Genomic DNA, 27886 nt, shown 5'->3' with positions numbered 1-27886 from the left:
CTCTTTCCCTTCCTCGCTACCCCTCTCTCTTGTTCTCTATCTTCCCTTCCCACTCTGTTCCTTTCTCTCTCCTTTTCTTCCCCGCTGCCTCTCTTTCCTTACTCTCCCTATCACTCTCTCTACCATCAAACTTTACCCCAACCTCCCTTACTATCTCTCTTTTTCTCCCTCCTCCTCCTCTCTCTCCATATCACATTCTGCCTTCATTTCCCCCCTCACTCTTGACACCGTCTCTATCACCGACCTGTAATCCCCCACCACTTTGAGTCTGTCTCTGACTCTCACACTTTACCGTCAGCCCCTCTCTCTCTACCCTATCCTTTCTCTTTATACTTCTCACTCCCCGCTTCTCTTCCTGCCCTCTTTCACTTACTTTCTCACCTTTCCTCCTTCTCTCTCTGCCTTTCCCCCTCCATCTCAGCTTCTCTCTCTTCTGTATTAAACATACCTGTCATCCAGGTGTTAAAAATCAATATCTGTCAATTTCAAACATTATTTGAACTTAAGGAAACTCAAAAGTTAGATAAAAAAAGAAAAGTTAGGGATCTTTTCGGTTTGACCGGCAGTTTTTAACATAATTTCTAGGTAACTAAACACTTTTAAACTTCGTATACTGGTAGAGTGTTTATAAAACATCTTTTTCTCTTGGCTTTATCGAGAAAATTCTATAGTTTGTAAGATATTTGTTGTTTGTTTTCAATTTCTGCAATTTCAACCAATCAATGACGTCTATTGAGGTGAAAACTTTCAGATCTTTTCGGTTGGACCGACAGTTTTTAACATAATTTCTAGGTAACTAAACACTTTTAAACTTCGTTATACTGGTAGAATGTGTTTATAAAACACCTTTTCTCTTGGCTTTATCGAGAAAATTCTATAGTTTGTAAGATATTTGTTGTTTTTTTTCAATTTCTGCAATTTCAACCAATCAATGACGTCTATTGAGGTGAAAACTTTCAGATCTTTTCGGTTTGACCGGCAGTTTTTAACATAATTTCTAGGTAACTAAACACTTTTAAACTTCGTATACTGGTAGAATGTGTTTATAAAACATCTTTTTCTCTTGGCTTTATCGAGAAAATTCTATAGTTTGTAAGATATTTGTTGTTTTTTTTCAATTTCTGCAATTTCAACCAATCAATGACGTCTATTGAGGTGAAAACTTTCAGATCTTTTCGGTTTGACCGGCAGTTTTTAACATAATTTCTAGGTAACTAAACACTTTTAAACTTCGTATACTGGTAGAATGTGTTTATAGAACATCTTTTTCTCTTGGCTTTATTGAGAAAATTCTACAGTTTGTAAGATATTTGTTGTTTTTTTTCAATTTCTGCAATTTCAACCAATCAATGACGTCTATTGAGGTAAAAAAACATTCTGTGTCGTATGAATATGTCCCTCATTTAAGAAACAGTTTGGGTTTATTTACATTTCTGAAGAAAAAAAGGTTCTTTTCGGTTTGAATGGCAGTTTTTAACATAATTTCTAGTTAACTAAACACTTTTAAACTTCGTATACTGGTAGAATGTGTTTAGAAAACACCTTTTTCTCCAACAACTAACAACTGATGCCGGCAGTTTGTTCCATGCTTCAGCAATTCTCAGCGTGAAAAAATGTTTCTGAAAGTCATGGGAGCTGTGCTGTTTTCTGACTTTGTAAACATGTCCACGGGTGTTAGACAGGTGGAGTTTACTTGCTAAACTAAAATCAGAAACCAATTGGTCCAGGAAACTTGATGGTAAAATGTTTTTATTTTTTCATTTCGTTCCTGTCGAATTTTATCCCTAATTTTGTGGTTATAGAACCTAGCTGTTCTTTCTAACGCGTTGAATCCCACGAGTGGATTCCTTATAACTGGTACTAAATTCTATAGTTTGTAAGATATTTGTTGTTGTTTTTCTTCAATTTCTGCAAAAAAAAAGAGGGAGAAAGAAAAGAATCCAAACAATAGGGAACTTTAACAATTCTTTTATTTTTTATTTTTAAAAAAACCCTCCCCCCCCACCAAAAGGAAAAAAAATTGCCCCCAAAATACAACTTAAGGTGCTTCTCTTTCAGTCAAAGAAGAAGGAGATAAGGGTCAATCTGTAAGTCTGTATTCTAGGACAAGGCAGTGACTGGTCTGGGTTATCAATCAGCCCCCAAAATATGGACTGTTCTGGACATTGTCCCCACCTAATTCTCTGGTGGTTATTTTGTGTGTATATCTGTTGTAGAGGGCAGACTGCTCAGGTCCCTATGCCCTGTTCATTCCCAGAGAGTTAGTCTGTATATATATGAGTTGTAGGGGATAGGGCTCTGGGCTCCCCACTTCATTCTCAGGTTATTTTGTATGTATATGTGTAGTAGGGGGTAGGGACTGCTCTGGGCTCTGTTACCCCCTTATTCCCCGATGATTATTCTGTGTGTGTTCTAGGGGGTGGGACTGCTCTGGGCAGTGTTCCCCTTCACTCCCAGATGGTTAATCAGTATCTATGTGTGTTGTAAGGGGTAGGGACTACTCTGGGTTCTGTTCCACCTCATCCCATGAAGGTTAGTTTGTATGTATATGAGCTGTAGGGAGTAGGGGCTGTTTGGGCCATGTCCACCTTCATTACCAGAGGGTTATTCTGTATGTATATGTATTGTAGAAGGAGGGAGGAAGACTATTTTGGGCATTCTGTGTGTATATGTGTTGTAGGGGACAGGGACTCTCTGGGCAGTGTCCCCATCACTCCTTGATGATTATTCTGTATGTATGCGTGTTGTAGGGGGTGTGACTGCTCTGGCAGTGTACCCACCCCTTCATTCCCAGATGGTTATCCTGTGTAATGTAGGGAGTAGGAGCTTCTTTGGGCTCAGGTCCTTCTACATTTCCATATGGTTATTCTGTATGTTGTAGGGGACAGGGACTGCATTGGGCTTTGTCCCCCACCCGACTCATTCCCAGATGGTTAGTCTTTAAGTATATATGTGTTGTAGGGGGTAAGGACTACCCTGAACACTGTCCCCTCTCATTCCCAGATGATTATTTTGTAGGTCTGTGTAATGTAGGGAGTGGGGCTTCATTGGGCTCAGTTCTCCCACCACATTTCCATATAGATATTCTGTATGTCTGTATGTTTTAGGGGGTAGGAACTGCTCCGGGAAGCAGTAACTAGATGTGTGTAATGTTCCATTGCTGGATGGGATTTTGTCAAAATGGATAGTATTGATGTTCGGAATGGATGGATAGATGGATGGAGGTGTGAGAAAAACAACAGGGCATGTCCCTCCAATCGCCCTGCAATGTTTGATGGGGTCGTTCAGTTAAAGACCAGTCTGTAGTTCCTTTCTTGCTCCTTCCTCTGGAGTTCCATCTGCTTGGAGATGTCCTCCACACGGCGGTTGAGCAGTCCTGAAACGATAACGAACTTAATTAACGACCAATAACACATAACTAATTACCGTATCTGCTAGAGTAGAAGACTCAATCTACTGACTGGTAACCATTTATCCCCTCTACAACTGTTTCTATCCCTCTGTCACACTTGAGCTTCTCATCACCTGACACAAGGTCACCTCCGCCAATACCTATTTCTTTACTACCCACAAGGGGCTAAACACAGAGGGGACAAACAAGGACAGACAAACAGATTAAGTCAATTATATCGACCCCGAAAGGTTGAAAGGTAAAGTTGACCTTGGCGGGATTTGAACTCAGAACGTAATGGCAGACGAAATACCTATTTCTTTACTACCCACAAGGGGCTAAACACAGAGGGGTCAAACAAGGATAGACAAACGGATTAAGTCGATTACATCGACCCCAGTGCGTATCTGGTACTTATTAAATCGACCCCGAAAGGATGAAAGGCAAGTCAACCTCGGCAGAATTTGAATTCAGAACATAGAGGCAGACGAAATACCTATTTCTTTACTACCCACAAGGGGCTACACACAGAGGGGTCAAACAAGGACAGACAAAGTGATTAAGTCGATTACATCGACCCCAGTGCCTAACTGGTACTTAATTTATCGACCCCGAAAGGATGAAAGGCAAAGTCGACCTCGGTGGAATTTGAACTCAGAACGTGGCGGTAGATGAAAAACCGCTAAGCATTTCACCCCGCATGCTAATGGTTCTGCCAGCTCGCCGCATCAAACCTCTCAAAGGCTCTTCGTCTTGCAAATTATTTGGTGACCCCATCAGTACTGGTATCACTTAAAAAGCATTCAGTCTGCACTGTTAAGTGGTTGGCATTTTGAAGGGCATCCAGCTGTAAAAACCATGCTGAAACAGACCTTGCCAACGGTGGTGCCAGAATCGCCTGACTGGCCCTCGTGCCGGTGACACACAAAAAAGCACCCACCACACTCTCAGAGTGGTTGGCGTTAGGAAGGGCATTCAGCTGTAGAAACTCTGCCAGATCAGATTGGAGCCTGGTGCAGCCATCTGGTTCACCAATCCTCAGTCAAATCATCCAACCCATGCTAGCATGGAAAGCGGACGTTAAACGATGATGATGAAGCGGATGTTAAACAACAATCCTTAGTTTTGGGCTGCAGGTCCAATTAGCCCTTTGCAGGAACCAGCTCAAAAGTCCACATGGAGTGCAGCTTTTAAGCTGGTTAATAATAATTCAATTCAATTCAATTTTTATTGGCACAAAAAGCAAAAGCAAGGCCATGTAGAGGGAGGGTGGTCATACAAAGAGTTCAAGCCATTTCTGGTCAAGAGAGACTTTGAACCGAGCGGTCGTCGGCATCTTCACTATCTCGTCCGGCAGCTTATTCCATGGATCCACAACCCGGACGGAGAAAGCCCCTCTCCTTCGATTGAGATGAAATCGTCGCAGATAGAGCTTTTCAGAGTGACCCCCGCAGCCCACGCTCTGGAGCAGGAGTGAAGAACAGCTCTTTCGAGAGGTTATACTTTCCGCTTATGATGTTGTGAGGCCATGTAGGGGGACATGGAGTTATGTACAGGGAGGGTGTTCATGCAAAGAGTTCAAGCCATTTCTGGTCGAGAGAGACTTTGAACCGAGCGGTCGTCGGCATCTTCACTATCACGTCCGGCAGCTTATTCCATGGATCCGCAACCCGGACGGAGAAAGCCCCTCTCCTTCGATTGAGATGAAATCGTCGCAGATAGAGCTTTTCAGAGTGACCCCCACAGCCCACGCTCTGGAGCAGGAGTGAAGAACAGCTCTTTCGAGAGGTTATACTTTCCGCTTATGATGTTGTGAGGCCATGTAGGGGGACATGGAGTTATGTACAGGGAGGGTGTTCATGCAAAGAGTTCAAGCCATTTCTGGTCGAGAGAGACTTTGAACCGAGCGGTCGTCGGCATCTTCACTATCTCGTCCGGCAGCTTATTCCATGGATCCACAACCCGGATGGAGAAAGCCCCTCTCCTTCGATTGAGATGAAATCGTCGCAGATAGAGCTTTTCAGAGTGACCCCCGCAGCCCACGCTCTGGAGCAGGAGTGAAGAACAGCTCTTTCGAGAGGTTATACTTTCCGCTTATGATGTTGTGAGGCCATGTAGGGGGACATGGAGTTATGTACAGGGAGGGTGGTCATACAAAGAGTTCAGGCCATTTCTGGTCAAGAGAGACTTTGAACCGAGCGGTCGTCAGCATCTTCACTTGCATCAACAAATTCCGTCCAACCCATGTGAAGCACCGCCCCGACTGGCTTCTGTGCTGGTGGCATATAAAAAGCACCATCCGAACGTCGCCAGCGCCACCTTGGCTGGCTTCCGTGCTGCTGGCACGTTAAAAGCTCCAACTGATCGTGGGCGGTGCCGGACCCTCCCCCTGGCACCTGTGAAGGTGGCACGTAAAAAGCACCCAGTACACTCTCGGAGTGATTGGCGTTAGGAAGGGCATCCAGCCGTAGAAACTCTGCCAGATCAGACTGGAGCCTGGAGCAGCCCCTGGCTTCCCAGACCCCGGTCGAACCGTCCAACCCGTGCTAGAGCGGAAAACGGACGTTAAACGATGATGATGTTGAATGATTAAGCTTATGATGGAGTGGTTTATGATGCAGGATGACTTACCAGCATTTTGGTCAATCCACCGTAGAGAGTCCATATGAGCATTCAGGATTTTCGTGATTTGGTGAACCTGCAGAAGAAAAGGTAACTTCATTGAATGGATTGTTATATTATATCTATTTATTGCTAGATTGTGGCCATGCTGCAGCATCACCTGCCAAGTGTTCCAGTCAATGACATCAATTACAATTACACTACATTAGATAATGTAGTCCTAGATACACTGTGTCAGAATCAAAGAGGATATGGTCACAACTGGAACATCTTTGATCATAGGGTTGCTGGATCAGGACTAGCCTAGGGTTAAACAACAGCAACAACAATAGCCAGTAATACTAATTACTATGCTGTACATTAGATAATGTACTCCTAGATACACCATGTCTGAAAAAAAAATGAGATAGTCACGGCTGGAACATCTTTGGTCAGAGGTCTACTGGATCAGGACTGACCTGGGGCTAAACAGTAATAACAATAACTACTAATGCTAACTATTATAATGTACATTAGATAATGTAGTCCTAGATACACTAAGTCTGAAAAAAAGATGGGATGGTCACAGCTGGAACATCTTTGATCACAGGCTTACTGGATCTGGACTGACCTGGGACTAAACAACAACAGCCAGTAATACTATCTACAATATTATACATTAGATAATGTAGTCCTAGATACACTATGCCTGAATAAAAGATGGGATGGTCACAAATGGAACGTCTTTGATCATAAGCCTATCTGGATCTAGACACACCACTGATACTAACTACTAGACTGAACATTAGATAATGTAGTCCTAGATACACTATGCCTGAATAAAAGATGGGATGGTCACAAATGGAACGTCTTTGATCATAAGCCTATCTGGATCTAGACACACCACTGATACTAACTAATATACTGAACATTAGATAATGTAGTCCTAGATACACTATGCCTGAATAAAAGATGGGATGGTCACAAATGGAACATCTTTGATCATAAACCTATCCGGATCAGGACTGACCCGGGGCTAAACAACAACAAATATAGCCACTAATACTACTATACTATACATTAGATAATGTAGTCCTAGATACACTATGCCTGAATAAAAGATGGATGGTCACAAATGGAACGTCTTTGATCATAAGCCTATCTGGATCTAGACACACCACTGATACTAACTAATATACTGAACATTAGATAATGTAGTCCTAGATACACTATGCCTGAATAAAAGATGGGATGGTCACAAATGGAACATCTTTGATCATAAACCTATCCGGATCAGGACTGACCCGGGGCTAAACAACAACAAATATAGCCACTAATACTACTATACTATACATTAGATAATGTAGTCCTAGATACACTATGCCTGAATAAAAGATGGGATGGTCACAGCTGGAACATCTTTGATCATAGGTCGACTGGATCAGGACTGACCCAGGGTTAAACAACAACAGAACAAGTATAGCCACTAATATCAAGTATGATGCTGTACATTAGATAATGTAGTCCTAGATGCACTATGCCTGAATAAAAGATGGGATGGTCACAGTTGGAACATCTTTGATCATAGGGCAGCCGGATAACAACTGACCGGGGCTAAAACAAAAGACGTCCCCTCTCCATCACACCTCTCTCTTTCTCTCTGACCCCTTCCAAAATAGTTACTTACAGGATCTGTATTCTCTTCACTGGTGTTGGTCGTATTCAGATGGTCGATGATCTCCTTCAAATCAAGCACCATTCTCTTTAGCTGACCGTCTATACTTTCGGCCAATTGGTAGCTGGTTAAATAAACAAAACAACACAATTAACAGCTCAAATTAGTTAGTTAGTTAGTTAATTTTTTGGCACAAAAAGCCAAAGGCAAGGCCATGTAGGGGGACATGGAGTTATGTACAGGGAGGGTGTTCATGCAAAGAGTTCAGGCCATTTCTGGTCAAGAGAGACTTTGAACCGAGCGGTCGTCGGCATCTTCACTATCTCGTCCGGCAGCTTATTCCATGGATCCGCAACCCGGACAGAGAAAGCCCCTCTCCTTCGATTGAGATGAAATCGTCGCAGATAGAGCTTTTCGGAGTGACCCCACAGCCCACGCTCTGGAGCAGGAGTGAAGAACAGCTCTTTCGAGAGGTTATACTTTCCGCTTATGATGTTGTGAGGCCATGTAGGGGGACATGGAGTTATGTACAGGGAGGGTGGTCATGCAAAGAGTTCAGGCTATTTCTGGTCAAGAGAGACTTTGAACCGAGCGGTCATCAGCATCTTCACTATCTCGTCCGGCAGCTTATTCCACAGATCCGCAACCCGGACGGAGAAAGCCCCTCTCCTTCGATTGAGATGAAATCGTCGCAGAATAGAGCTTTTCGGAGTGACCCCGCAGCCGACGTTCTGGAGCAGGAGTGAAGAACAGCTCTTTCGAGAGGTTACACTTTCCGCTTATGATGTTGTGAGCAAGAATGAGATCAGCACGGCAGTGGCGTTTTTCTAGAGAATAAAGGTCGAGCGTCTTCAGCCTTTCTTCATAAGACAAATGCTTGAGACCAAGAACCATGCGGGTAGCCAGCTTCTGGACTCTTTCGAGATGCTGTATGTCTTTGAGGAGATAAGAAGAGGCTTGAATCCCGTACTCCAATATGGGTCTCACCAGCATGACATAGAGTGCAGTTTCAAATTTTGGCACAAGTCCAGCAATTTCGGAGGAATTTAAAACCCCCAGGTTTTAAATAGTACTTATTTTATCAACCCCCAAAAGGATGAAAGGCAAAGTCAACCCCAGCGACATTTATTTCAGTCATTAGACCATGGCCATGCTGGAGCACCGTCTCAAAGAATATTTTAGACAAATGAATCACCCAATTTTTTTTTTAAGCCTGGTACTTATTCTACCATTCTCCATTTGCCAAACCGCTAAGTTATGATGACATAAATAATACAGCACTAGTTGTCAGGCAGTGGGGAGGTGGGTGGGGGGCAAACAGACACCATACACACATACATTATATATATATATATATAATATATATATATATAATATATATATATATTATATATATATATATATATATACATACACATACACACACACTGTCTGTGTCGGTGATACGTAAAAAGCACCAATTGATCGTGGCCGTTTGCCAGCCGCACATACAAATATAAATATGTGTATATATATATATATATATATATATTCACACACACATACATACACACACGTGTGTGTGTGTGTGTATGTTTGTCCCCACAAAATCGCTTGACAACTGATGCTGGTGTGTTTACGTCCCCGTAACTCAGTGGTTCAGCAAAGGAGACCAATAGAATAAGTACTAGGCTTACAAAGAATAAGTCCTGGGGGTCGATTTGCTCAACTAAAACCACAGTCAAATGACTGAAACAAGTAAAAGAATAAAAGAAAATATATATATATATATTATATATCCGCGTGTGTACTGTTGGCGATTTTTTTCCCCTCCGTTTTCCCTTCTTTGTATCTTTCCTTTTCCTATGTTTCTGACGAAGAGCTCTGTTTCAAATGTTAAATCCTCCTTCTTCCTTTCCTTTCCTGAGCTTCCAATAACACTATGCTTGTTCAACATCCTCGCATTGTTGTGTTTTCTCTCTGTTCATGTTTGGATTAACTATATATATATATATCTCTAATGTAGGATAAAATCTTTTCGAAAAAAAATTTTATCAATGGCCAACATATTAAAAAATACCTTTAAAGGTTAAATTATAAACAACTTATAAATAAGGGCAAACGAAAAAATTTCTAATGCCAAATATGCCGAAAAATTGGACGTATTGTCCATTAACCATATAATTTTTTCACAATACGCACGCTACTCGAAAAAAGGTTGACAGAAATTTCTAAAAAAATTCCATTATTACCATATCGGACCGATTTCAGGGTTAGTTTATAACAGCCCTCCCTTCGTCAGTGATACATGTGGCAAAAGAAATAAATGAGATACTCACTCATACCCATGGAAGAAGCAAATACTAAGTCATGGGCACAATTAAGTACCCCAAATACATCCAAAATAGAAATACTCCAGCGCATTCTAGACACGTGCGATTTGAACTGAGGCACTCACAGAGTGGAAGAGTCCGGAAAAAATTATATGGTAAATGGACATGTCCAATTTTCGGCATATTTGGCATCAGAAATTTTTTCGTTTGCCCTTATTTATAAGTTATATATATATATATATATATATATATATATACACGACAGTTTCCACCTACCAAAATCCACTCATGGTTTTGGTCAGATCAGGGCTATAACAGAAGCCACAGGCACAAGGTGCCACAGAGTGGGACTGAACCTGGAACCTTATCCCCCACATGTAAACACAGGCAATACTCACGTGTGTTCCCGTTCTATGTCAGCATGGTGTTGGTAACTGAGAGGTGGGAGCTGTTCCACCGAGGCCTCAAGTGGGGTCAGGAGGTCCTCCAGTTCCTTCTGTTGTGAGTGAATGAAGTCCAGTTCATTGTCCAGCCTCTGTTGGTCAACTTTGACCCTGTCTAAATCGTGGTTTAGCTGGTGTATCTGTAATGTACAGGAGAGAGAGATAAAGGGTCAAAGGAGGAGAAAGAAACTTAAAGAAACTACTGGAACCAAAATGCCACTAAGCATTTTTAACTTTCAAAAATTTTTATTCACCTTGAAAGGATGAAAGGCAATACAACCCTTCTACTATAGGCACAAGTCAAATTCAGTTATATTAACTCCACTGTTCAACCGGGTACTTAATTTATCGACCCCGAAAGGATGAAAGGCAAAGTCAACCATGGCGGAATTTGAACTCAGACGAAATACCTATTTCTTTACTACCCACAAGGGGCTAAACACAGAGGGGACAAACAAGGACAGACAAATGGATTAAGTCGATTACATTGACCCCAGTGTATAACTGGTACTTAATTTATTGACCCCGAAAGGATGAAAGGCAAAGTTGACCTCAGCAGAATTTGAACCCAGAATGTAATGGCAGATGAAATACCTATTTCTTTACTGCCCACAAGGGGCTAAACACAGAGGGGACAAACAAGGACAGACAAACAGACTAAGTTGATTATATCGACCCCAGTGCGTAACTGGTACTTAATTTATCGACCCCGAAAGGACGAAAGGCAAAGTCGACCTCAGCAGAATTTGAACTCAGAACATAACGGCAGACGAAATACCGCTAAGCATTTTGCCCGGCGTGCTAACGATCCTGCCAGCTCACAACCTATGGACAGACAAATAACGAGGCAATGATGACCCGACCTTATCTCCATTGTTCAAAAGCAGCTTGTCCCAGGCGTTGACCTGAGTCGCCTGCTGGAGGAAAGCCTTCTCCTGTTCCTCCAACTCCAGCATCCATTTGTTGATCTGTTCCTCCAGCTGACGGAAATTCATCTGACTCTCGCCGCCAGGAACTGCCACGGCTGAAATGGTTGGTGCAACAACTGCTGTTGTTGTTGTTGCTGCTGCTGCAGCCGCTACTGCTGTTCTCGGAGCTGTACTGAGGAAGCTGCAGAATAAGAAACAGAGAGAGAGAGAGTGTAATTATGCATGTATATAAATATAAATATCATCATCGTTTAACGTCCGTTCTCCATGCTAGCATGGGTTATATATATATATATATATATATATATATTTGGAAGCCTCTTATATTTCTATATACAATAAAAGGCTTCCAAATAGCAAAGCGTTGTGCTAGAACACAAAAAAGGATAAATTCACGAAAGGAATGAAAATAAAAACATTTACCATCCCAACTATTTCCCAGACCGATGGTTTCTAACTATTTCCAGCAAAAAAATATTTGCTGAAGGCCAGTTTCTTCAGTGGGACAGCCTTAATTATCCTGACATACAGACCGCTAGATCCACATGTAGGCCTAACGGTTTGTAAATCCTAACTTTTCAAACCACTGCGCAGATGCAAATTATACCCAGCGACAGAGGATGCCAGTAAAAATTTCAAACAAATTTATCAAACAATATTTAAACATAATAAAATAGGGTAATAATAACTTATTATTACCCTATTTTATTATGTTTTATTATATATATATATATATATATATATATATATATATATATATATATATCTAAGAAATATTGAGTTTCTAAATCTCTCATAGAGAGGTGTACGGTGGTGGAGCGATATAATGGTTGTATACTGTCAATCTAACAAGAACGTGACAGTAGGGGGTACACCACCGTTATATAGCCCTAGGAGGCATCGAACGCCTCCTGACAGCTTCGACACATTTTATCCTGTGTCCTTATATACACATACGAAGGGGAGACAAAAACCCCCAACCGCCGGAACTGCATCTAGGGACACCGTGTTTCAGGATCATTGTCCTTCATCGGCCTAGAGTAGCAGACACCGGTCAGCTGGCGATATCCAGCAATAGGACCTCCGTAATGCTATGATGGACTGTGAAGTCTGGCGTAACATAGTAAATTCCATTGTCTCGACCACGGTCGAACAATGATGATGAATGATGTTACTGCCCACTATTCTTTAGAGGATCAGAGGTTCATGTAAGTAGTGTCCTCAAGCACTTCCTCCGTAGGGCCCTATCAGAAGCAATCAGTCATTACAGTTTCTGACCGGATTCCCAAGCATGACCAACTGAAGCTATGAATATTATCCAATAGGCATAGGAGTGGCTTTGTGGTAAGTAGCAAACCTCTGACCGCGAGTCCGCTGCCCTAACCACTGGGCCATTGCGCCTCCACAAACCCAACAATGCTATCGGTTATTAATGAATGATGCAAAACCAAAAATTCTTACCTTCCTGTTGTTGTCGGGGCAACGCCAGAGCCCAAGGCGAATCCGGAAGATGTGGTGGAAGCGGGGGGAGCCAGCCCTGTGCTAACAGAGGGAATACCAGGGGCAGAAGTGGTAGCTGCCCCTGCTGTTGAAAATATGAAAGAGGGCTTGCTTGTTGGTGCTGAAATGTTAAAAGAGATTAGAAGCGTGAGAGGGAGCATATGAAAACAGGCGTGTGTGTATGTGGCCACACCTGAGATGCGTTCCACAACACCAGGAATTGGATCTTTTCGGTTTGACCGGCAGTTTTTTGTAGCGGTGTCATATGAAATTGTCACCCATAATTATGACCCTAGTATCGATCTATTGCATTTCAATCTGTTTTAGGGTTAGGGGTGGGGGGAAGGGTGTCTTTTTTTCTTCAGAAATGTAAATAAACCCAATCTGTTTCTTAAACAAGGGACATATTCATACGGCACAAAATGTGTTTTTTTACCTCAATAGACGTCATTGATTGGTTGAAATTGCAGAAATTGAAGAAAAAAAACCCAATAAATATCTTACAACATATAGAATTTTCTCAATAAAGCCAAGAGAAAAAGATGTTTTATAAACACATTCTACCAGCATAGGAAGTTTAAAAGTGTTTAGTTATGTGGAAATTATTTTAAAAAACTGCCGGTCAAACGGAAAAGATCCCAGGAATCTAAGTTTACATAGGCCTTCCATTCCATCCATTATTCTTTGAAGGGTTGTGGGGTTAAAGCCCTAGGTATTTCCTTCATATGGTCCTGATAGAAGCAGCAGCTATTACACTTTCTGGCCGAATCCCCAAGCCTGACCAAAGTGACTATAGATATTATCCAGCCATCTTGCCCTTGGTCTACCCCATGTCTTAAATTGGTCATAAGGGCACCTATTTCTTTATTACCCACAAGGGGCTAAACACAGAGGGGACAAACAAGGACAGACAAATGGATTAAGTCAATTATATCGACCACAGTGCGTAACTGGTACTTAATTTATCGACCCCGAAAGGATGAAAGGCAAAGTCGACCTAAGTGGAATTTGAACTCAGAACGTAACGGCAGACGAAATACCTATTTCTTTATTATCCACAAGGGGCTAAACACAGAGGGGACAAACAAACAGATTAAGTTGATTATATCGACCCCAGTGCGTAACTGGTACTTTATTTATTGACCCCGAAAGGATGAAAGGCAAAGTCGACCTCGGCAGAATTTGAACTCAGAACGTAACGGCAGACGAAACACGGCTAAGTATTTCACCTGGCGTGCTAACGATTCTGCCAGATCACTGCCTTTGGTCATAAGGGTATAGTCCTCAGACACCTCCTCCATAGGGTCTAATCAGAAGCGACTGTCATTACATCTTCCAGCTGGATTCCCAAGCACAGCCGAATGAGACCATGGATATTACCCAACCATTATGTTCTAAGTCTACACTAAAGACCAGTTTCCCGGTTTCCTTGGCATATCGGTTCCCCACCTGGACGGGACGCTGGTCTGTCGCAGGTGAGCTGCAAGATGCAGGAGGAAAGAGCAAGAGAAAGTTGTGGCGAAAGAGTCAGCAGAAGTTTCGCCATTACCTTCTGCCAGAGCCGCGTGGAGCTTAGGTGTTTCGCTCTTAAACACACACATTGCCTGGACTGAGATTCGAACCCGCGATCCCTCGACTGCAAGTCTGCTACTCTAACCACTAGGCCATGTGCCTCCACTGTGTCTGGGTTTGACCACCACCACTGCTTGACAACCAGTGTCGGTGTTTACATGCCAGTGACTTAGTGGTTCAGCTAAAGATATCAATAAAGCAGACACCGGACTTAAAAAAAAGAAAAAGAAGTACTGGAGCCAATTCCTTTGAGTAAAAATTCTTACAGGCGCAAGAGTGGCTGTGTGGTAAGCAGCTTGCTTATGAACCACATGATTCCAGGTTCAGTCCCACTGCGTGGCACCTTGGGCAAGTGTCTTCTACTATAGCTTCAGGTCGACCAAAGCCTTGGGAGTGGATTTGGTAGACAGAAACTGAAAGAAGCCTATGGGGTATATATATATATAATATATATATATATATATGTATGTATGTATGTATGTATGTGTATATGTCTGTGTGTCTGTGTTTGTCCCCTCAACATCGCTTGACAACTGATGCTGGTGTGTTTACGTCCCTCTAACTTAGCTGTTCGGCAAAAGAGACCGGTATAGTAAGTACTAGGCTTATGAAGAATAAGTCCTGGGGGTTGATCTGCTCGACTAAAAGCAGTGCTCCAGCATGGCCAAAGTCAAATGACTGGAACAAGTAAAAGAGTAATAATTTTTGGAATATCTCTAAGCATGTGAGTGAATTTGGTAGACGGAAACTGAAAGAAGCCCATTGTTGAGATATGCTTGTTCTATAGTTCTATACTCTATAGTCCTGGGGTGGATTTGCTTGACTAAAGGCGGTGCTCCAGCATGGCCACAGTCAAATGACTGAAACAAGTGAAAGAGCACAAGGCAGTGCCCGAGCCTGGCCATAGTTTAATGACTGAAGCAAGTAAAAGATGAAAGATAAAAAACTGGGGTTGATTTTGTTTGACTAAAACCCTTCAGGGGACTGCTCCAGCATGGCCATAATCCAAATCACAGAAACCAGTAAAAGGACAGAGAGAAACAAAGACATCTTACCTGTGGTGGTGCTGGTGGCTTGGGGCGTAAAACTGAAAGCGGCCCCAGGATCAGCTGTGGTAATAACAGGGAGGGCAGCGGGGATTGGGGTAGCCAAACCGGTGGCAGCTGCAGGGGTAGTTGTAGGGGCCGTTGGTGCCCCTGTCGCTAATGAGAAACTGAAGCTACTACTTGGCGTGGCCCCAAAGGTTGGCTGTGCTGCTGACACACTAGAAGGGTTAAAGCTGAATGACCCCGGATTGGAAGCGACTGCAGGGGCACTGGTACTGGCTGCGGTGGTGCTGGGGCCTGCAAAAAGAGAAAAAAAAGGGATGAAATTTGATATATATTTCTTTACTACCCACAAGGGGCTAAACATAGAGGGGACAAACAAGGACAGACAAACGGATTAAGTCAATTACATCGACCCCAGTGCGTAACTGGTACTTAATTTATCGACCCCGAAAGGATGAAAAGCAAAGTCGACCTCGACGGAATTTGAACCCAGAACGTAACGGCAGACGAAATACCTATTTCTTTTACTACCTACAAGGGGCTTAAATACAGAGGGGACAAACAAGGACAGACAAACGGATTAAGTCAATTACATCGACCCCAGTGCATAACTGGTACTTAATTTATCGACCTTGAAACGATGAAAGGCAAAGTCAACCTCGGCGGAATTTGAACTCAGAACGTAACGGCAGACAAAATACGGCTACGCATTTTGCCTGGCGTGCTAACGATTCTGCCAGCTCACCACCTTTCAGGTATGAAATTTGATATAACACAGGTGCTGGTGGTAGGGATGTGTGGTTAAGAAGCTTGCTTCCCAAATATATAGTTTCTGGTTCAGTCCCACTGCACAACATCAAGGGCAAGGGTCATCTTCTGTAGCTCTGAATCAACCAAAGCTTTATCAGTAGAATTGACAGATGGAAACTTCAAAGAAGCTGATGTGGCTGTGTGGTAAGAAGTGTGGTTCTCAAACACGAAGGTTCTGGGTTCAATCCCACTGCATGACACCTTGGGCAAGTGTCATCCTCTATAGCTTTGTCAGATGGAAACTTGAAAGCTGATGTGTGTGTGTGTCTGTGTGTGTGTGCACACAGGTGCAGATGTGGCTGTGTGGTAAGACATGTGCTTCTCAAACACGAAGGTTCTGGGTTCAATCCCACTGCATGACACCTTGGGCAAGTGTCATCCTCTATAGCTTTGTCAGATGGAAACTTGAAAGCTGATGTGTGTGTGTGTCTGTGTGTGTGTGCACACAGGTGCAGATGTGGCTGTGTGGTAAGACATGTGCTTCTCAAACACGAAGGTTCTGGGTTCAGTCCCACTGCGTGGCACCTTGGGTAAGTGTCTTCTACTATAATCATGGACCAACAAAAGCCTTGTAAGCAGATTTGGTAAAGGGGAAACTGAATCAAGCTCATCCTCCCTTGTCTTTTAGATTTTGTCTGATGGAACCATGAATTACAGGAAATCAAGAGAACGTAAGAATTTTGTAGCTTACTATATGGTTAATAAACTGATACACTCCCTGGGCAATTCCTTAAATTGCCACAAGGACCATCATCATCGTTTAATGTCTGCTTACCATGCTGACATGGGTTGGACGATTTTGACTGAGGACTGGTGAACCAGATGGCTGCACCAGGCTCCAATCTGATCTGGCAGAGTTTCTACAGCTGGATGCCCTTCCTATACGCCAACCACTCCGAGAGTGTAGTGGGTGGTTGGCATTAGGAAGGGTGTCCGGCAGTAGAAACATTGATGATGATGATGTATATGTTTTTATATATATACATATATATACATATATATATATATATATATATATATATATATATATTATATATATATATATATATATATATATATATATATATATATATTATATATACATATATACATATATATACAATATATTATATATATAACGGAAGGTTTACGAAAATAAACAAAAGACGAAGGCAGGTGGAGTACAAACAAACAAATATATCAGTATGGCGCTCAGGAATAGAAATAAAACAAGTCTTTTACGTTTCGAGCCTATGCTCTTCAATAGAAAGATACACAGAAAAGAAACAAGTAGAGAAAAAAAACTGCGTGTAGGGGCTAACAATCCAACATGTCGTTATATATATATATATAGATAGATAGTGATGTGTGTATATCATCATTGTTTAAGGTCTGCTTTCCATGCTAGCATGGGTTGGACGATTTGATTGAGGAATGGTGAACCAGATGGCTGCACCAGGCTCCAGTCTGATCTGGCAGAGTTTCTACTGCTAGATGCCCTTCCTAACGCCAACCACTCCAAGAGTGTAGTGGGTGCTTTTATGTGCCACTGGCACGGGGCCATTATCGTTTAATGTCTGCTTTCCATGCTGGCATGGGTTGGATGGTTTGGTCAAGCAGAAAACTGCACCAGACATCTGTGTCTCTTTTGGCAGGGCTCTTACAGCTGGATGCCCTTCCTAACAACAACCACCCCATAGAGTGGACTCCGTGCTTTTTGACATAGCACAAACACAGGCAGGTCAGTTTTGGCATGGTCTTTACAGCTGGATGCCCTTCCAAACAACGACCACCCCATAGAGTGGACTCCGTGCTTTTTGCCATAGCACAAGCACAGGCACGTCAGTTTTGGCATGGTCTTTACAGCTGGATGCCCTTCCAAACACCGACCACTTTACAGTGTGGACCGGATGCTTTTTACATGGCACCGGCATTTAACAGAGATAAAATAAATACTTACTAAATACGAAAGCTCTGGGTACTGCCCCTCCTTGAAGTGAAGCACCGGTCCCAGCTGGTGCAGTCCCAAATGTAAAACCTGCTGCTGGTTTATTGTCTGCTGTTAACCCACTGCCAAATGTGGGTGCCCCTGAAAGAAGAAACAAATGTAAAGATATAAGAATGCGTGAGAGAGAGTGAGAAAAACAATGCCTGTAATTTTGACCCTTTATCTGGTATTTGCTTCAGTCATTAGACTGCAGCCATGCTGGCCCACCACTTTGAAGAATTTTTAGTCAAGAGGACTGATTCCAGTACCAATTTATTTTTATAATGTCCGTAGTGGCTGTGTGGTAAGTAGCTTGCTAACCAACCACATGGTTCCGGGTTCAGTCCCACTGCGTGGCATCTTGGGCAAGTGTCTTCTGCTATAGCCCCCGGCCGACCAATGCCTTGTGGGTGGATTTGGTAGACGGAAACTGAAAGAAGCCCGTCGTATATATGTATAAATATATGTATGTGTGTGTATGTGTTTGTGTGTCTGTGTTTGTCCCCCTAGCATTGCTTGACAACCGATGCTGGTGTGTTTACATCCCCATAACTTAGCGGTTCGGCAAAAGAGACCGATAGAATAAGTACTGGGCTTACAAAAGAATAAGTCCCGGGGTCGATTTGCTCGACTAAAGGCGGTGCTCCAGCATGGCCGCAGTCAAATGACTGAAACAAGTAAAAGAGTAAAAAAAGAGAGTAAGAGTATATTTTACGTGCTGGTGGTACGTAAAAAGCACCCACTACACTCTCGGAGTGGTTGGCATTAGGAAGGGCATCAAGCTGTAGAAACTCTGCCAGATCAAGATTGGAGCCTGGTGCGGCCGTCTGGTTCGCCAGCCCTCAGGCAAATTCGTCCAACCCATGCTAGCAGGGAAAGCGGACGTTAAACGATGATGATGATATAAACACACACATCTATCTATCTATATATATATATATATATAAACATACACATATCATCATCATCATCATCAACATTTCTACAGCCAGATGCCCTTCCTAACGCCAACCACCTACTACACTCTCGGAGTGGTTGGTATTAGGAAGGGCATCAAGCTGTAGAAACCCTGCCAGATCAGATTGGAGCCTGGTGCGGCCGTCTGGTTCGCCAGCCCTCAGGCAAAATCGTCCAACCCATGCTAGCATGAAAAGCAGACGTTAAACGATGATGATGATGATGATGATGATGATTGTGTCATCCCGTAAATAATGCAGTTTTTACAACTACATGAAGTGTCGGAGGGGGAGACAGGATAAACTACCTGCATCAACTTGCTATAAAAACATCATCATCATCGTTTAGCATCCGTTTTCCATGCTTGCATTGGTTGGACAATTCGACCCGGGTCTGGGAAGCCAGGAGGCTGCACCAGACTCCAATCTGATCTGGCAGTGTTTCTACGGCTGGATGCCCTTCCTAATGCCAACCGCTCCATGAGTGTAGTGGGCGCTTTTTATGTGCCAGACGAGGCTGGCAACGGCCACAATCGGATGGTGCTTTGTACGTGCCACCAGCACAGTGGCCAGACGAGGCTGGCAAACGCCCACGATCGGATGGTGCTTTGTACGTGCTACCAGCACGGAAACCAGACGAAGCTGGCAACGGCAATTGTCGGATGGTGCTTTTTAAGTCCCACCGGCACGGAAGCCAGTCAGGGCGGCACTGGCTACAGCCACGTTCGGATGGTTCTCTTACGTGCCACCGGCACTGGTATCTCAGTTACAAATTCCATTGATGTTGATCGATTACGATTTTGATTTTCACTTGCCTCAACAGGTCTTCACAAGTGGAGTTTTGTGTCCCAAGAAGGAAACACATAAGTGGGCTGGCTACGTCCCAGGTAGAGGCCACGGGTTATGGTCTCACTTGACCTACCGGGTCTTCCCACACACAGCATACTTCCAAAGGTCTCGGTCTCTAGTCATTTCCTCAGTGAGACCTAAAGTTCGAAGGTCGTGCTTCACCACTTCATCCCAGGTCTTCCTAGGTCTACCTCTTCCACAGGTTCCCTCAACTGCTAGGGTGTGGCACTTTTTCACACAACTATCTTCATCCATTCTCGCCACATGACCATACCAGTGCAAATATCTCTCTTGCACACCACAACTGATGCTTCTTAGGTCCAACTTTTCTCTCAAGGTACTTACACTCTGTCGATTATGAACACTGACATTACACATCCATCAGAGCATACTGGCTTCATTTCTTGCGAGCTTACGCATATCCTCAGTAGTCACGGCCCATATATATATATACAACTTATAAATAAGGGAAAAGAAAAAAATTCCTATGCCAAATATGCCAAGAAATAGACTTTAAATTGTCAATAACCACATATAATGCATCACTAAAAGCATGTGTCTCGAAGCAAGCTGACAAATTTCTAAAAAATCCTCAGCAGTCATGGCCCAAGTATAATAGATCTTAATTTATGTATCCTTTCTCTTTCATCATTTTAACCCCTTAGCATTCAGATCACTCTATCAAATTTAATGCTTAATTATTCTAATTAATGATGCATTACTTGTAGTCTCGTGATTTCAATGATGTGACTGTTTATTATTTGAATGACTCCAGTGTAGACAACCCTAACCTTTATTTCCAAGCAAGACAATATTTCCCCCTGCCCAAGCATTTTCTTGCAGAATATTGGAAATGAATGACAGTCATTTATAATAATCATGTGATGCTAAGACAAGGTAACGCATACCACATGTATTAATATCATTTCGCATCCGTTTTTCATGCTGGCATAGGTTGGACATTTTGACAAGAGCTGTAAAGACTGGGAGTCACCCCCAGGCACCAATGTCTGTTTTGGCATGATTTCTACAGGCTGGATGTCCTTCCTAATACCAGCACCAGGGCTTTTTATGTGGCACCAGTGCCTTTTTTTCAAGGCACAAGTGTCAATGCTTTTTATGAAGCACCAAAACCAGTGCCCTTTACATGGCACCAGCACCGGTGCCTTTTACGCGACACCAGCACTGGTGCTGTTTACAGGACATCATCATCATCGTTTAATGTCTGCTTTCCATGCTGGCATGGGTTGGACTGAGGGCTGGCGAATCAGATGGCTGCACCAGGCTCCAATCCTGATCTGGCAGAGTTTCTACAGCTTGATGCCCTTCCTAACGCCAACCACTCCGAGAGTGTAGTGGGTGCTTTTACGTACCACCGGCACGAGGGCCAGTCAGTTGGTACTGGCAACGACCTCGCTCAAATCTTTTTACACATGCCACCGGCACAGGTGCCAGTAAGGCGATGCTGGTAACAATCACGCTCAAATGGTGCCTTTTATGTGCCACCAGCACGGAAGCCAGTTAGCCAACGATCTGGCAACGATCACGCTCAGATGGTGCTCTTAGCACCCTACTAGCATGGGGCTCAAGTACCAGTAAGGCGACGCTGGCAACAATCACACTCGAATGGTGCCTTTTAAATGGCGCCAGCACCAGTGCGTTTTAAGTTAAGTTAAGTTAATTTTTTGGCTCAAAAATCAAAAGCAAGGCCATGTAGGGGGACATGGAGTTATGTACAGAAAGGGTGTTCATGCAAAGAGTTCAGGCCATTTCTGGCCAAGAGAGTCTTTGAACCGAGCGGTTGTTGGCATCTTCACTATCTCGTCCGGCAGCTTATTCCACGGATCCGCAACCCGGATGGAGAAAGCCCCTCTCCTTCGATTGAGATGAAATCGTCGCAGATAGAGCTTTTCGGAATGACCTTGCAGCCGACGCTCTGGAGCAGGAGTGAAGAACAGCTCTTTCGAGAGGTTACACCTTCCGCTTATGATTTTGTGAGCAAGAATGAGATCACCACGGCAGCGGCGTTTTTCGAGAGAATAAAGGTCGAGTGTCTTCAGCCTTTCTTACATGGCAACAGCACCAGTGCCTTTTTCCATGGCACCAGCATCACACACACTGTTGCCATTTACCAAATCCACTCAGAAGTCTTTGGCCACCCTGAGGATGCAGTAGTAGATACTTGCCCAAGGTGCTACGCAGTGGGACAGAACCTCAAACCACCTGAATACAAAGTGCACCCTCAACCACATTGCCTCTTTATTAATTCTGTAAAGAATAAAGAATAGACTAACGGAAAGACGAGAGGGTAGTGTTGAATCCAAGAAGTCCAGAGAAGTAGGTGAGATAAAAGTTTGAAATACTACCAACCTGCGGGAGGAGCTGCTGCAGTCTGGCCACTGCCAAACAAAGTTGAACCGGTGCCAAGCATTCTGAAAGGGAAAACAGGGATTTTTAATGTTGTTACATACTATATCAGGGATTTCAAAGATTTAAAGATATTGTGGAAAGGAAAATGAAATGGCAAACTCAAGTGAATAACAGACCAGTATATAATAATAATAATAATCTCTCTATATAAAGCTGAAGTTGTCTGTGTATGGCAGGTTTGGTAGCCTTCAACTAACACTATCTCCTCCGAGACCCTGCGGCGCAAGTTGACCAAAATTGAGAGTATGATAGAAGAAGGTTTGCTCTTCATTCCGTAGAAGAAAAAATTCAAATCGGACCATGTTAACACCAAAAATTATTTACATCAAAAAGGTGCTTTTTTTTCTATGAAAATCCCTATTTTTCACGATTTTTCGACTGCTGTGTTGCCATTTTTCAGTATATTTCAACCAGAAAAATGTTCACTTAAAGAGAATAACAAGCTACATAATGCAAAATTTTTACTTTTCAAAAATTCCAATTCTAAAGGGTCGAAACAAACCCAAGCAACGCCAGGCGATACTGCTAGTAATAATAATAATGAAATTATTGTATACAGTGCTCAGGTGCACCACAACTTGTCAAAAGTATGTATAAAGTATATGCAGTAATGTACAAATGTCTGGAAAGCGAACAGTGTATGAGTCAGATACATGCTTTTGTGTGTATGGAGGGGAGAAAATCAGGTGTAGTGTTGGCAAATCTCAGGAAGCATGGAAGTTTTGAAGGATGCAGTGCTCCGACAACTAACAACTGATGCCGGCAGTTTGTTTCATGCTTCAGCAACTCTTAGCATGAAAAAATGTTTTCTAAAGTCATGGGAGCTGTGCTGTTTTCTGACTTTGTAAACATGTCCACGGGTGTTAGACAGGTGAAGTTTGAAAAGGTACTCAGAGTTATTGTTTGTACGATGGTTAATAATTTTATGGGTGTCTGCCAAGTCAGCTGCCAGATGTCGGAGTTTCAATGGATCCATGCCCAGGGAAGTAAGGAATTCAGAATATGGCAAATGCCTGATGGAGGGTATTCTCTTGGTGGGTGCTCAGAGTTATTGTTTGTAAGATGGTTAATAAAAGGTGCTCAGAGTTATTGTTTGTAAGATGGTTAATAATTTTATGGGTGTCTGCCAAGTCAGCTGCCAGACGTTGGAGTTTCAATGTAACCATGCCCAGAGAAGTAAGGCGTTCAGAATATGGCAAATGCCTGATGGAGGGTATTCTCTTGTTCACACATCGCTCAACGGCTTCCAGACGATTAATATCCTGGGCAAGATAGAGGTTCCAGACCGGTGATGCAAATTCCAGGTGAGGTCGCACCATAGCTATGTAAAGCCACAGGTAGATAGCCAGAGAGCGGCTCACTTGGAGCAAATTTTCGAAGTCATGCCAAAATGACAACTGACTGCAGACAACACATGTATGTATGTATGGTGGTCTGCCTCCTACGATAGAAATTCTCCTCCTCATCATCACCATTTAATGTCCGGTTTCCATGCTGGTACCCTTTAAAATTTTTTTTTTCAGGTACAGGGAATACGATTCTGCAAAAAAATTGGCAAAAATCACCTGTTTTAAATTACCCCCACCCCCATTTCCATCATTTTAAAAAACTCTTTTCAGAATTTTATTTTATAAATATACGGAAAAATACGGACATTATGTTTTGGACAAAAATTTCAAAACATTTCTCTACTTACGGTTAGGGTTGGGGTTTTAAGGTTAAGGTTAGGGTTAGTATTGGGGGGAAAATGTCAAAATTGAAGAAGTTTGGGGGTGAAGGGGAGGAACTCACAATGCCGATTTTTGGCAATTTTCTGGAACCTCCGTATCCGATCCGAAAACGGGATTCTTGGAAAAAAGATACGAAAATAAATAAATTTGGGAGAAAATGAGGAAGGACAGGGCGGAAGTCTTTCTAAAATTTCATTAAAAAATATATCCATTTTTCTGTAAGTTATGAGGAAACAAAATCAGATGGGGGTGGGGGTAGACATGGGTACTACTTGAGAACAGCAGTCCCGGGCACGCACTCGCTTAGTCGCGCATCCGCACTAGCTAGTCGTGACTAGTCGATCCTACAACGACTAGCAAGCAAATTAAATAAAACACAAAATAAATAATTTTTTTTACACAAAGTAAATAACACAATAAGGATCGACTAGTCGTGACTAGCTTGCGCGGATATGCGAGTGCGCGCACTGGGACCACTGTTCTTAAGTAGTACCCAGGCATGTATATGTATGCCTTTCGTTTTCACCTTAAATTCCGATACAATCGTAACCTACATCACCTGTAAAGTAATTCTAAATAATTTCATTTAAAAATACCAATGTTTCTGAGGATGTTTTCGGTTTGAACGGCAATTCTTCTAGCGGTGTCATATGAAATTGTTACCCATAATTATGACCCTAGTATCGATCTATTTTAGGGTTAGGTGAACTATGTATGTGTGTGTGTATATAAAGCTGAAGTTGTTTGTGTGTGGCAGGTTTGATAGCTTTCAACTAATACTATCTCCTCAGAGACCCTTGTGTACACTGAATCGGCCATACATACATACACACACACACACACATAGATAGATACATACATACACACACACATACATAGATACATACACATACATAGATACATACACACACACACATACATACATAGATACATACACACACACATACATGCATACATACATATACACATACACCGAGTAAAAAATTTCAGTTATCTCTTTCTTCCACACATTACTCTGTCTCTCCACACACACTAACAGAAGCACTTCACTTACACAACATACTGTCTGTCTCCCACGCCCCATCAAACACACACACACACATGTACATCAATGCTTCCCCTGGACGGTAACTTCAAAAGAACTTCCCTCGTCATACAATCGCTTTCTCTTAGTCTCTTTCGCTCTCATTACTTCAAAAGTTCCCGCAAGCCCATATGTAAAAAAAAAGTTTTTTACGGAAATCGACGGAAAGGTCTACTAGAGACGAAAGATCGCCAAAAGATGTTTCATAAACACATTCTACCAGTATACGAAGTTTAAAAATGTTTAGTTACAAAGAAATTATGTTACAAACTGCCGTTCAAACCGAAAAGATCCCAGACATGTACATGTATGCCTTTCGTTTTCACCTTAAATTCCGATACAATCGTAACCTACATCACCTGTAAAGTAATTCTAAATAATTTCATTTAAAAATACCAATGTTTCTGAGGATCTTTTCGGTTTGAACGGCAATTTTTTCTAGCGGTTGTTATATGATATTGTCACCCATAATTATGACCCTAGTATCGATCTATTGCATTTCAATCTCTTTTAGGGTTAGGGCGAAAGGTATCTTTTTTTTCTTCAGAAATGTAAATAAACCCAATCTTTTCTTAAACGAGGGACATATTCATACGGCACAAGTTTTTACCTCAATGGACGACACTGATTGGTTGAAATTACAGAAATTGAAGCAAAAAAAAACAACAATTATCTTACAAACTATAGAATTTTCTCAATAAAACCAAGAGAAAAAGATGTTTTATAAACACATTCTACCAGAATACGAAGTTTGAAATTTTTTGTTACTCTCTTTTACTTGTTTCAGTCATTTGACTGTGGCCATGCTGGAGCACCGCCTTTAGTCGAGCAACTCGACCCTGGGACTTATTCTTTTGTAAGCCCAGTACTTATTCTATCGGTCTCTTTTGCCGAACCGCTAAGTAACGGGGACATAAACACACCAGCATCAGTTGTCAAACAATGCTAGGGGGACAAACACAGACACACACACGCATATATATATATACGATGGACTTTTTTCAGTTTCCGTCTACCAAATCCATTCACAAGGCTTTGGTCGGTGTGAGGTTATAGTAGAAGACACTTGCCCAAGATGCCACGCAGTGGGACTGAACCCGGAACCATGTGGATGGTTAGCAAGCTACTTACCACACAGCCACTCCTGGTGGAAATTATTTTTAAAAACTGCCGTTCAAACCGAAAAGATCCCAGACATGTACGCCTTTTGTTTTCACATTAAATTCCGATACAACCTTAATCTACATCACCAGTAAAGTAATTCTAAATAATTTCATTTAAAAATAACCAATGTTTCTGAGGATCTTTTCGGTTTGAACGGCAGTTTTTTCTAGCGGTGTCATATGAAATTGTCATCCATAATTATGACCCTAGTATCGATCTATTGCATTCCAATGTTATAGGGTTAGGGTTAGTTAGGGTTGGGGGAGAAGGGTATCTTTTTTTCTTCGCAAATGTAAATAAACCCATTTTTACCATCTGTTTCTTAAACGAGGGACATATTCATACGGCAAAGAATGATTTTTACCTCCAATAGACGTCATTGATTGGTTGAAATTGCAGAAATTGAAGAGAAAAACCAACAAATATCTTACAAACTATAGAATTGTCTCAATAAAGCCAAGAGAAAAAGATGTTCTATAAACACATTCTATCAGTATACGAAGTTTAAAAGTGTTTAGTTACCTAGAAATTATGTTAATAAACTGCCGGATAAAGCAAAAAGATCCCATTTTTGTTAAACAAAGTAAATAATCTTTTAAACAAGGACCGACTAGTCGTGACTAGCTTGCGCGGATATGCGAGTGCGCGCACTGGGACCACTGTTCTCAAGAAATACCCAGGCATGTACATGTATGCCTTTCGTTTTCACATTAAATTCCGATACAACCTTAATCTACATCACCTGTAAAGTAATTCTAAATAATTTCATTTAAAAATACCAATATTTCTGAAAGTTATGAGGAAACAAAAACCAATTAAGTGGGAAAACAATTAACAAAAACGTTAATTGGATTTCACCATCGAAATTCCGTAAATTAAGCTAATTAACCCTTACTAAATCCAACCCCTCTTTTTCCTGTCGATCTCCTTATATATATATATACACACATATGATGGATACTTACGTCGTTTTCGAGTTCGATCCCTAAAGAGGGCAGTTTTCTGTTCAGGATTAAAGGCCGCGCGTTACTTTATATAACCGGAAGCGGAAGTCACGTTTAAAGTGAAAGTAAGCTCCGGGCTTTAAAAAAAAAATCTCTAGCGCCGTCCTTATTTTTCTCCCTCCTACTCCCTGTTAAATTCTATCTCTCTCCCTTCCTCCTACGGTACTACTAGCGAGCAGTGAACGAGGAGGAGGAATGGGAGAGAGGGAGTAAGAGAATGTAAGAGCTTTCTTTCACTCTCTCATCACACTTGTAGTTCCTCCGCCTTTCTCAGTCTGTCTATCGCTCCCTCTCTCCACCTCGCTTTTAATTTCTCCCCCTCACTCACTCACTTTCCTTCACTCCCTCATCACACTTGTAGTTCCTCCGCCTCTCACTCTCTTCTCCTCGCTTTTAATTTCTCCCCCTCACTCACTCACTT

The 27886-nt window shown here is 42.3% G+C and overlaps 1 protein-coding gene across 3 annotated transcripts; it reads right to left on the bottom strand.

The window, feature by feature from the left end:
• LOC115225393 (nuclear pore glycoprotein p62) lies at positions 1–27580 on the bottom strand. 3 transcript variants are annotated; one of them, XM_029796348.2, is made up of 10 exons: positions 27427–27579; positions 22424–22485; positions 18222–18350; positions 15479–15766; positions 12813–12972; positions 11286–11532; positions 10378–10562; positions 7680–7791; positions 6023–6089; positions 1954–3376 (listed from the first exon to the last, which is right to left on the bottom strand). In XM_029796348.2, exons 2-10 carry the CDS (start codon positions 22482–22484, stop codon positions 3285–3287), a joined length of 1341 nt encoding a protein of 446 aa, XP_029652208.1. In that variant the 5' UTR covers position 22485; positions 27427–27579; the 3' UTR covers positions 1954–3284. The 3 variants fall into 3 exon arrangements, with proteins under 3 accessions (XP_036369831.1, XP_029652208.1, XP_036369830.1); XM_036513937.1 differs by having other exon boundaries at positions 27412–27506; XM_036513938.1 differs by lacking the exons at positions 1954–3376; positions 6023–6089 and adding an exon at positions 1–12 and having other exon boundaries at positions 7637–7791; positions 27427–27580.
• Between the last annotated feature and the right edge of the window lie 306 nt (positions 27581–27886).

This window comes from Octopus sinensis, linkage group LG27 (genome assembly GCF_006345805.1).
Source record: "Octopus sinensis linkage group LG27, ASM634580v1, whole genome shotgun sequence".
Classification (NCBI taxonomy): Eukaryota; Metazoa; Mollusca; class Cephalopoda; order Octopoda; family Octopodidae; genus Octopus; species Octopus sinensis.
This window is presented reverse-complemented; position numbering and strand designations above follow the sequence as displayed.